The sequence below is a fragment of the Pongo abelii genome, chromosome 6, assembly GCF_028885655.2.
Source record: "Pongo abelii isolate AG06213 chromosome 6, NHGRI_mPonAbe1-v2.0_pri, whole genome shotgun sequence".
In the NCBI taxonomy this organism is placed as follows: Eukaryota; Metazoa; Chordata; class Mammalia; order Primates; family Hominidae; genus Pongo; species Pongo abelii.
The window spans coordinates 22835117-22846393 of NC_071991.2; the positions used below are offsets into that span (position 1 = coordinate 22835117).

The window sequence follows — 11277 nt, forward strand, 5'->3', positions numbered from 1 at the left end:
AAGAAGTAATAATTATAAACCATCCAAGTCTATGTGAAAGGGTGTGATGTTCAGATATATCCAGCACTTTGAGATGCTCTGCTGGAAGGTGGTTGAGGTGCAAAGTAATATTGACTCATGGTCATCTTGGTTCATGGTCATTAATAATGATAGTTTATACTTCTTTCATGTTTGTGCTAAGGGTGCTTTCAAAACCTGGAAGAAGCCTATCAATTTCTAGGTATTCCAAATATCTCTTTCACAATGTAAATGTGTGTGTGTGTGTGCGTATGCTATGAAAATATATACACACATATATTCACATATGAATATACACACACACATATTTATATATTTACATTATACTATTAAAAAGTAAATTCATTTTTTTTTGAGATGGAGACGCACTCTGTCACCCAGGCTGGAGTGCAGTGGCATGATCTCTGCTCACTGCCACCTCCACCTCCCAGGTTCAAGCAGTTCTCCTGCCTCACCCTCCAGAGTAGCTGGGATTGCAGATGCCTGCCACCACACCAGGCTAATTTTTGTATTTTTAGTAAAGACAGAGTTTCACCATCTTGACTGGGCTGGTCTTGAACTCCTGACCTCGTAATCCACCCAATTCATCCTCCTAAAGTGCTGGGATTACAGGTGTGAGCCACGGTGCTGCCATAAAGGAAATTCTTAATAATCCATGAAAAGAAAATGGTAGACCAGGTGTGGTGGCTCCCACCTGTAATCCCAGCACTGCAAGAGGTTGAGGGGGTGGATGGCTTGAGCCCAGGAGTTTCAAACCAGCCTGGGAGATATGGTAAGACCCACTCTCCAAAAGAAATATAAAAATTACCTGGGCATGGTGGCTCATACCTGTGTTCCCAGCTACTCAGCAGGCTGAGGTGGGAGGATCACTTAAGACAAGAAAGAAGAGGTTGCAGTGAGCTGGGATAATAACACCACACTCCATCCTGAAAAAGTGGTACATTGCCTCAAAAAAAGGGAAAAAAATTAGTTATCCATGAAAAATTTAAAGTATCTATATATACATGAATCTATATAGAAATAGTATATTAATCAAAAAGTAAATTCTTAATAGTTCATTCCAAGCAAATAGCAGGCCAGGCATGGTGGCTCATGCTTGTAATTGTAGCACATTGGGAGGCTCAGAACCAACCTCTCAGAAAAAAATCAGCAATTAGCCGGGCGTGGTGGCATGTGCCTGTAGTATCAGCTACCCAAGATGCTGAGTTGGGAGAATCACTTCAGGTCAAAAGACCAAGGCTGCAGTAAGTGATGATGACATGACTACACTCTAGCCTGGGTGACAGAGCAAGACCCTAACAAAACAAAAAAGATTACAGTAAAAAATATAAACATAGAAAACATGAAATGAGAAGCTGCCATTTCCAGAGTGAAGAAAAAGGGCCCAAGCAGAGGCTCATTCCCATTGCCACTGAAAGAAGACAAGAAAAATGATGAGACACTAAATAAAATAAAAATCAGTATGAAACCACGCAGGCAAAATTTATTACAAATTTGTTAGAAATCCACTGTCAAGGTTAAAAGAAGAGACAGGTGTTTTCCTAAGGCACTCTGCTGTGAAGTTACAAATAAAAAAGAGTCCAAGGAAGACTTAGGCTCCTTGATGCTGTTGACCATCAAAGAATAAAAATCTGGATCTGGAAGAGGTGAATGCGAGGCATGAGCAAAACCAGAAGAGGCCAGGATGAGGCAGAAGATGGATTTGAGTCGCCACTATGAGGTCAAAGATGGGCCAGAAGAGGCCACCATGAGACAGGAGCTGGTATAAATGAGACCACAGTGAGACAGGAGCTGGGAATTGGGAGGCACACATGAGGAAACAGATGGGCCAGGTGAGGACAGCGAGAGACAGCAGCTGGGCCTAGAGGGGCCAGTGTCAGGGAGGAGCTGGGTTGGTTGAGGCAGGTTTAAGAAGCCATTGTCACGCAAAATTTAGGTTTGTTCAGCCTAAAACCAGGAAGGCAGTGAAATTCGAGGGCTGGAATTCAGAAAGATAGTGATATAGAAAGGACACAAGGAGCTGGATAGGAGCAGTCTAAAAGAGGTAGTTGTGAGGAAAACATGAACAAATAGATGCACCTGAGAAGAGGCGATGGGCCAGACGAGGATTCCACAGTGCTGCAGGTGGGCTTGGAAAAGCAAACTTCAGAAAGTTCTCACCATACAAAGGCCGAGAAAAGAAAAAAACTCGGCATAGAAAGGCTGTATTGAGAAGTAAAGTGGACTTGACGAACACATCCCAAGGCACCAACTGGGCATATCGAAGGTTCCGGAAGGCAGGGGCTTTGGACTAGGTGGGACATAGGGAGGCCAAGAGTTGGAGGTGGAGACTCCGTTGTGAGGCAGAGCCTGGGCATGTCTATGGGCGCTCGTGAGGCAGGAGGCTGGGCCTGGAAAGGCCGACCGGAGGTCAAGACCTGGGCCTGAAGAGGCCGCCAAAGTCAAACGCAGGGCCTGGGAGGGCCGCCGGGAGGCATGAGACGGGCTGGGCCTAAAGAGGCCACTGCGAGGCAGGAGGAGCTGGGCCTGGAGAGGCCAACTGGAGGAAGTTGTGCACCTGGAGAGGCCGCCGAGAGGCAAGAGCTGGGCCGGGGGTGGCCGAATGGAGGACGACTTGGGCCCGCAAAGGCCGGCGGGAGGCAGGAGCTGGCCCTGGAGAGGCCCACTTGAGGACAACTTGGGCCTGCAGAGGCCGCCGGGAGGAAGAGCTGGGCCCGGAGAGGCCGACTGGAGGAAGTTCAGGGCCTGGCGAGGATGCAAAGGAGCAAACGCCAGGCCTGGAAAGGCCGCCGTGGAGGCAGGAGCTTGGCCTACGGACGCCACGCGGAGGCAGGAGCTGGGTCTGCAGAGGCTGCCGAAGGGCAGGAGCCTGGCCCGAGGAGGCCACGGTGAGGCAAGTGGTGGGCCTGGAGGGCCCATTGCGAGGTCGAGGCTGGGCCGGGAGAGGCCTCCAACAGGCAGGGGCTGGGACCGGGGAGGCCACGAGAGGCAGGAGCCGGGCATCCACGGCCCAGCATGAGGGAGGACCTCAGCCCGCACCGGCCAGTGTGAGGCAGGAGCTCACACCGCTGGGCGGGTTGCGAGAGGCATGAACTGGGCCGAAAGAGGCCACCGTCAGGGAGGAGCTGGTCCTGTCGAGGCTGCCGGGAGGCAGGCAGGAAGCTGGCCCCGGGAAGCCGCCGTGAGGCCATGCGAGAGCCGGGCCCGGAGAGGCCCCTGGGAGGCAGGAGCAGGGCCTGCAGGGGCTGTTCTTCAGTCAGGGCTGCGTCTGCGCAGGCCACCGGGAGGCAGAAGGCGGGCCTGCAGAGCTTCGGCTGGAGAAAGTGCTGGGCCAACAAAGGCTGGCGGGAGCCGGGCAGGAGCTGAGCCCAAAGAGCTTGTTTTGTTTTCTTGGGAGGCAGGAGTTGGGCCTGCAAACGCAGCCAGGAGGACGAGGAAGAGCCAGGCCCAGAGGGGCCGCCATGAGGGAGGCAGAGGCTGGGCCTCTAGAGGCCGACGGGAGGCAGAAGCTGGCCCTGGAGGGGCCTACTCAAGGACGTGCTGCGCTCACAGAGGACTCCGGGAGGCCGGACGTGGGCCCGGGGAGGCCGACTTCCCGACGAGTTGGGCCCACAGGGGCCGCCGGGAGGCCCAAGCTGGGCCGAGAGGAGCCCACTGGAGGAAGTCTGGGGGCCCAGAGACGCCGTCGGAGGGCGAGGAGCTGAGCCCAGTGAGGCCACCATGGAGGCCTGAGCTGGGCCGGGAGAGCGTGGCTTGAGGAAGTTTTGGGACAACAAAGGCCGCCAGGAGCTGGCCAGGAGCTGAGTCCCAAGCGGTGGCTGTGAGGCAGGAGCCGGGCCCGTAGACGCAGCTGGGAGGAAGAGCTGGGCCTGGAGAGGACGCCGTGAGGCTGGAGCTGGGTCGGGAGAGGCCGACTTGAGGAGGAGCTGGGCCTGGAGAGGCCGCCAAAGGGGACAAACCGGGCCCGGAAAGGCCGTCGTGACAAGCGAGCTGGGCCTAAAGAGGCCGTCGGGAGGCAGGAGGTGGGCCTGGACAGGCCGACCGGAGGTCGAGCTCTGGGCCTGAAGGGGCCGCCAAAAGTCAAACGCGGGGCCTGGGAGGGCCGCCGGGAGGTGAGAGCCGGGCTGGGCCTAAAGAGGCCACTGGGAGGCAGGAGGAGCTGGGTCTGGAGAGGCCGACTGGAGGAAGTCGTGCACCTGGAGAGGCCGCCGAGAGGCAAGAGTTGGGCTGGGGGAGGCCGACTGGAGGCCGACTTGGGCCAGCAGAGGTCGGCGGGAGGCAGGAGCTGGCCCTGGAGAGGCCCACTTGAGGACAACTTGGGCCTGCAGAGGCCGCCGGGAGGAAGAGCTGGGCCCGGAGAGGCCGACTGGAGCAAGTTCAGGGCCTGGCGAGGATGCAAAGGAGCAAACGCCAGGCCTGCAAAGGCCGCCGTGGAGGCAGGAGCTTGGCCTACGGAGGCGATGGGGAGGCAGGAGCTGGGCCTGCAGAGGCCGCCGAAGGGCAGGACCCTGGCCCAAGGAGGCCACGGTGAGGCGAGAGGTGGGCCTGGAGGGCCCACTGCGAGGTCGAGGCTGGGCCGGGAGAGGCCGCCAACAGGCAGGGGCTGGGCCCAGGGAGGCCACAAGAGGCACGAGCCGGGCCTCCACGACCCAGCGTGAGGGAGGACCTCGGCCCGCACAAGCCAGTGTGAGGCAGGAGCTCACACCGCTGGGCGGGTCGCGAGAGGCATGAGCCGGGCCGAAACAGGCCACCATCAGGGAGGAGCAGGGCTTGTCGAGGCCGCCGGGAGGCAGGCAGGAAGCTGGCCCCGGGAAGCCGCCGTGAGGCCAGGCGAGAGCTGGGCCCGGAGAGGCCCCGGTAGGCAGGAGAGGGGCATGCAGGGGCTGTTCTTCAGTCAGGGTTGCGTCTGCGCAGGCCACCGGGAGGCAGAAGGCGTGCCTGCAGAGCTTCGGCTGGAGAAAGGGCTGGGCCCACAAAGGCTGGCGGGAGCCGGGCAGGAGCTGAGCCCAAAGAGCTTGTTTGCTTTTCTTGGGAGGCAGGAGTTGGGCCTGTCGACGCAGCCAGGAGAACGAGGAAGAGCCAGGCCCTGAGGGGCCGCCATGAGGGAGGCAGAGGCTGGGCCTCTAGAGGCTGACGGGAGGCAGGAGCTGGCCCTGGAGGGGCCCACTCGAGGACGTGCTGCGCCCGCAGAGGCTGCCGGGAGGCCGGACATGGGCCCGGGGAGGCCGACTTCACGACGAGTTGGGCCCGCAGGGGCCGCCGGGAGGCCCAAGCTGGGCCGAGAGGAGCCCACTGGAGGAAGTCTGGGGGCCCGGAGACGCCGTCGGAGGGCGAGGAGCTGAGCCCAGAGAGGCCACCGTGGAGGCCTGAGCTGGGCCGGGAGAGTGTGGCTTGAGGAAATTTTGGGCCGACAAAGGCCGCCAGGAGCTGGGCAGGAGCTGAGTCCCAAGCAGTGGCTGTGAGGCAGGAGCCGGGCCCGTAGACGCAGCCGGGAGGAAGAGCTGGGCCTGGAGAGGACGCCGGGAGGCTGCAACTGGGTCTGGAGAGGCCAACTTGAGGAGGTGCTGGGCCTGGAGAGGCCGCCAAAGGGGACAAACCGGGCCCGGAAAGGCCGTCGTGAAGAGCGAGCTGGGCATAAAGAGGCTGTCGGGAGGCAGGAGCTGGGCCTGTCGAAGCCGCCGCAAGGCAGGAGCTTCAGACTCGGGGGGGCGGCAGGGAGGCCAAGAGCGGGGCGTGGAGACTCCGCTGTGAGGCAGAGCCTGGGCCTGTCTACGGGCCCTCGGGACGCACGAGGCTGGGACTGGCGAGGCCGACCGGAGGTCGAGCTCTGGGCCTGAAGGGGCCGCCAAAAATCAAACGCGGGGCCTGGGAGGGCCGCCGGGAAGCGTGAGCCGGGCTGGGCCTAAAGAGGCCACTGGGAGGCAGGAGGAGCTGGGCCTGGAGAGGCCGACTGGAGGAAGTTGTGCACCTGAAGAGGCCGCCGAGAGGCAAGAGCTGGGCCGGGGGTGGCCGACTGGAGGATGACTTGGGCCCGCAGAGGCCGGCGGGAGGCAGGAGCTGGCCCTGGAGAGGCCCACTTGAGGACAACTTGGGCCTGCAGAGGCCGCCGGGAGGAAGAGCTGGGCAAGGAGAGGCCGACTGGAGCAAGTTCAGAGCCTGGCGAGGATGCAAAGGAGCAAACGCCAGGCCTGGAAAGGCCGCCGTGGAGGCAGGAGCTTGGCCTACAGAGGCCACGGGGAGGCAGGAGCTGGGCCTGCAGAGGCCGCCGAAGGGCAGGAGCCTGGCCCGAGGAGGCCACGGTGAGGCAAGAGGTGGGCCTGGAGGGGCCACTGCGAGGTCGAGGCTGGGCCGGGAGAGGCCCCTGGGAAGGAGGAGTGGGGCCTGCAGGGGCTGTTCTTCAGTCAGGGCTGCGTCTGCGCAGGCCACCGGGAGGCAGAAGGCGTGCCTGCAGAGCTTCGGCTGGAGAAAGGGCTGGGCCTACAAAGGCTGGCGGGAGCCGGGCAGGAGCTGAGCCGGAAGAGCTTGTTTGCTTTTCTTGGGAGGCAGGAGTTGGGCCTGTCGACGCAGCCAGCAGGACGAGGAAGAGCCGGGCCCCGAGGGGCCGCCATGAGGGAGGCAGAGGCTAGGCCTCCAGACGCCGACGGGAGGCAGGAGCTGGCCCTGGAGGGGCCCACTCGAGGACGTGCTGCGCCCGCAGAGGCCGCCGGAGGCCGGACATGGGCCCGGGGAGGCCGACTTCACGACGAGTTGGGCCTGCAGGGGCCGCCGGGAGGCCCAAGCTGGGCCGAGAGGAGCCCACTGGAGGATGTCTGGGGGCCTAGAGATGCCGTCGGAGGGCGAGGAGCTGAGCCCGGAGAGGCCAACGTGGAGGCCTGAGCTGGGCTGGGAGAGCGTGGCTTGAGGAAGTTTTGGGCCGACAAAGGCCACCAGGAGCTGGCCAGGAGCTGAGTCCCAAGCGGTGGTTGTGAGGCAGGAGCCGGGACCGTAGACGCAGCCGGGAGGAAGAGCTGGGCCTGTAGAGGATGCCGGGAGGCTGCAGGTGGGTCTGGAGAGGCCGACTTGAGGAGGTGCTGGGCCCGGAAAGGCCGCCAAAGGGGACAAACCGGGCAGGGAAAGGCCGTCGTGAGGAGCGAGCTGGGCCTAAAGAGGCCGTTGGGAGGCAGGAGCTGGGCCTCTAGAAGCCGCCGGAAGGCAGGAGCTTCGGACTGGGGGTGGCTGCAGGGAGGGCAGGAGTGGGGCGTGGAGACTCCTCTGTGAGGCAGAACCTGGGCCTGTCTACGGGCCGTCGGGAGGCACGAGGCTGGGCCTGGAGAGACCAACCGTAGGTCGAGCTCCGGGCCTGAAGGGGCCGCCAAAAGTCAAACGCGGGGCCTGGGAGGGCCGCGGGGAGGCGTGAGCCGGGCTGGGCCCAAAGAGGCCACTGGGAGGCAGGAGGAGCTGGGCCTGGAGAGGCCGACTGGAGGAAGTTGTGCACCTGGAGAGGCTGCCGAGAGGCAAGAGCTTGGCCAGGGGAGGCCGACTGCAGGACAACTTGGGCCCGCAGATGCCGGGGGGAGGCAGGAGCTGGCCAGGGAGAGGCCCACTTGAGGACAACTTGGGCCTGCAGAGGCCGCCGGGAGGAAGAGCTGGGCCCGGAGAGGCCGACTGGAGCAAGTTCAGGGCCTGGCGAGGATGCAAAGGAGCAAACGCCAGGCCTGCAAAGGCCGCCGTGGAGGCAGGAGCTTGGCCTACGGAGGCGATGGGGAGGCAGGAGCTGGGCCTGCAGAGGCCGCCGAAGGGCAGGAGCCTGACCCGAGGAGGCCACCGTGAGGCAAGACTTGGGCCTGGAGGGCCCACTGCGAGGTTGAGGCTGGGCCTGGAGAGGCCGCCAACAGGCAGGGGCTCGGACCGGGAAGGCCACGAGAGGCACGAGCCGGGCCTCCACGGCCCAGCGTGAGGGAGGACCTCGGCCCGCACAGGCCAGTGTGAGGCAGGAGCTCACACCGCTGGGCGGGTCGCGAGAAGCATGAGCCGGGCCGAAACAGGCCACCGTCAGGGAGGAGCTGGGCCTGTCGAGGCCGCAGGGAGGCAGGCAGGAAGCTGGCCCCGGGAAGCCGCCGTGAGGCCATGCGAGAGCCGGGCCCGGAGAGGCCCCTGGGAGGCAGGAGCGGGGCCTGCAGGGGCTGTTCTTCACTCAGGGTTGCGTCTGCGCAGGCCACCAGGAGGCAGAAGGCGGGCTTGCAGAGCTTCGGCTAGAGAAAGGGCTGGGCCCACAAAGGCTGGCAGGAGCCGGGCAGGAGCTGAGCCGGAAGAGCTTGTTTGCTTTTCTTGGGAGGCAGGAGTTGGGCCTGTCGACGCAGCCAGGAGAACGAGGAAGAGCCGGGCCCCGAGGGGCTGCCATGAGGGAGGCAGAGGCTGGGCCTCTAGAGGCCGACGGGAGGCAGGAGCTGGCCCTGGAGGGGCCCACTCGAGGACGTGCTGTGCCCGCAGAGGCCGCCGGGAGGCCGGACCTGGGCCCGGGGAGGCCGACTTCACGACGAGTTGGGCCCGCAGAGGCCGCCGGGAGGCCCAAGCTGGGCCGAGAGGAGCCCACTGGAGGATGTCTGGGGGCCCAGAGACGCCGTCGGAGGGCGAGGAGCTGAGCCCAGAGAGGCCACCGTGGAGGCCTGAGCTGGGCCGGGAGAGCGTGGCTTGAGGAAGTTTTGGGACAACAAAGGCCGCCAGGAGCTGGCCAGGAGCTGAGTCCCAAGCGGTGGCTGTGAGGCAGGAGCCGGGCCCGTAGACGCAGCCGGGAGGAAGAGCTGGGCCTGGAGAGGACACCGTGAGGCTGGAGCTGGGTCGGGAGAGGCCGACTTGAGGAGGTGCTGGGCCTGGAGAGGCCGCCAAAGGGGACAAACCGGGCCCGGAAAGGCCGTCGTGACGAGCGAGCTGGGCCTAAAGAGGCCGTCGGGAGGCAGGAGGTGGGCCTGGACAGGCCGACCGGAGGTCGAGCTCTGGGCCTGAAGGGGCCGCCAAAAGTCAAACGCGGGGCCTGGGAGGGCCGCCGGGAGGTGTGAGCCGGGATGGGCCTAAAGAGGCCACTGCGAGGCAGGAGGAGCTGGGCCTGGAGAGGCCGACTGGAGGAAGTTGTGCACCTGAAGAGGCCGCCGAGAGGCAAGAGCTGGGCCGGGGGTGGCCGACTGGAGGATGACTTGGGCCCGCAGAGGCCGGCGGGAGGCAGGAGCCGGCCCTGGAGAGGCCCACTTGAGGACAACTTGGGCCTGCAGAGGCCGCCGGGAGGAAGAGCTGGGCCCGGAGAGGCCGACTGGAGCAAGTTCAGGGCCTGGCGAGGATGCAAAGGAGCAAACGCCAGGCCTGGAAAGGCCGCCGTGGAGGCAGGAGCTTGGCCTACGGAGGCCACAGGGAGGCAGGAGCTGGGCCTGCAGAGGCCGCCGAAGGGCAGGAGCCTGGCCCGAGGAGGCCACGGTGAGGCAAGAGGTGGGCCTGGAGGGGCCACTGCGAGGTCGAGGCTGGGCCGGGAGAGGCCCCTGGGAGGGAGGAGCGGGGCCTGGAGGGGCTGTTCTTCAGTCAGGGCTGCGTCTGCGCAGGCCACCGGGAGGCAGAAGGCGTGCCTGCAGAGCTTCGGCTGGAGAAAGGGCTGGGCCTACAAAGGCTGGCGGGAGCCGGGCAGGAGCTGAGCCGGAAGAGCTTGTTTGCTTTTCTTGGGAGGCAGGAGTTGGGCCTGTCGACGCAGCCAGGAGGACGAGGAAGAGCCGGGCCCCGAGGGGCTGCCATGAGGGAGGCAGAGACTAGGCCTCTAGACGCCGACGGGAGGCAGGAGCTGGCCCTGGAGGGGCCCACTCGAGGACGTGCTGCGCCCGCAGAGGCCGCCGGAGGCCAGACATGGGCCCGGGGAGGCCGACTTCATGACGAGTTGGGCCCACAGGTGCCACCGGGAGGCCCAAGCTGGGCCGAGAGGAGCCCACTGGAGGAAGTCTGGGGGCCCGGAGACGCCGTCGGAGGGCGAGGAGCTGAGCCCAGAGAGGCCACCGTGGAGGCCTGAGCTGGGCCGGGAGAGCGTGGCTTGAGGAAGTTTTGGGGCAACAAAGGCCGCCAGGAGCTGGCCAGGAGCTGAGTCCCAAGCGGTGGCTGTGAGGCAGGAGCCGGGCCCGTAGACGCAGCCGGGAGGAAGAGCTGGGCCTGGAGAGGACGCCGTGAGGCTGGAGCTGGGTCTGGAGAGGCCGACTTGAGGAGGTGCTCGGCCTGGAGAGGCTGCCAAAGGGGACAAACCGGGCCCGGAAAGGCCGTCGTGACGAGCGAGCTGGGCCTAAAGAGGCCGTCGGGAGGCAGGAGGTGGGCTTGGACAGGCTGACCAGAGGTCGAGCTCTGGGCCTGAAGGGGCCGCCAAAAGTCAAACGCGGGGCATGGGAGGGCCGCCGGGAGGTGTGAGCCGGGCTGGGCCTAAAGAGGCCACTGGGAGGGAGGAGGAGCTGGGCCTGGAGAGGCCGACTGGAGGAAGTCGTGCACCTGGAGAGGCCGCCGAGAGGCAAGAGCTGGGCCGGGGGAGGCCGACTGGAGGCCGACTTGGGCCCGCAGAGGTCGGCGGGAGGCAGGAGCTGGCCCTGGAGAGGCCCACTTGAGGACAACTTGGGCCTGCAGAGGCCGCCGGGAGGAAGAGCTGGGCCCGGAGAGGCCGACTGGAGCAAGTTCAGGGCCTGGCGAGGATGCAAAGGAGCAAACGCCAGGCCTGCAAAGGCCGCCGTGGAGGCAGGAGCTTGGCCTACAGAGGCGACGGGGAGGCAGGAGCTGGGCCTGCAGAAGCCGCCGAAGGGCAGGAGCCTGGCCCGAGGAGGCCACGGCGAGGCGAGAGGTGGGCCTGAAGGGCCCACTGCGAGGTCGAGGCTGGGCCGGGAGAGGCCGCCAACAGGCAGGGGCTGGGCCCGGGGAGGCCACAAGAGGCACGAGCCGGGCCTCCACGGCCCAGCATGAGGGAGGACCTCGGCCCGCAGAAGCCAGTGTGAGGCAGGAGCTCACACCGCTGGGCGGGTCGCGAGAGGCATGAGCCGGGCCGAAACAGGCCACCGTCAGGGAGGAGCTGGGCTTGTCGAGGCCGCCGGGAGGCAGGCAGGAAGCTGGCCCCGGGAAGCCGCTGTGAGGAGAGGCGAGAGCCGGGTCCGGAGAGGCCCCTGGTAGGCAGGAGCGGGGCCTGCAGGGGCTGTTCTTCAGTCAGGGTTGCGTCTGCGCAGGCCACCGGGAGGCAGAAGGCGTGCCTGCAGAGCTTCGGCTGGAGAAAGGGCTGGG

General features: G+C 64.4%; 1 protein-coding gene and 2 pseudogenes across 1 annotated transcript; all 3 read right to left on the reverse strand.

The window, feature by feature from the left end:
- Positions 1-1475: 1475 nt before the first annotated feature.
- Positions 1476-3740, reverse strand: LOC112134375 (putative uncharacterized protein FLJ44672; annotated as a pseudogene).
- Positions 1476-4772, reverse strand: LOC112134376 (putative uncharacterized protein FLJ44672; annotated as a pseudogene).
- On the reverse strand, positions 1476-9904 carry LOC134761730 (proline-rich protein 36-like). Its single transcript, XM_063725826.1, has 3 exons — positions 9806-9904; positions 2098-9640; positions 1476-1777 (listed from the first exon to the last, which is right to left on the reverse strand). The coding sequence occupies exons 1-2, from the start codon at positions 9902-9904 to the stop codon at positions 8192-8194; spliced, it is 1548 nt and encodes a 515-aa protein (XP_063581896.1). The 3' UTR covers positions 1476-1777; positions 2098-8191.
- Between the last annotated feature and the right edge of the window lie 1373 nt (positions 9905-11277).

Coding starts and splice junctions, on each gene's coding strand:
- LOC134761730 (XM_063725826.1), bottom strand. CDS start 9,904: ATGAAGTCGGCCTCCCCGGGCCCATGTCTGGCCTCCGGCGGCCTCTGC. Junction 9,641..9,805: donor AGGGCCAGCTCCTGCCTCCC/GTCGGCGTCTAG, acceptor CAGCCTTTGTAG/GCCCAGCCCTTTCTCCAGCC.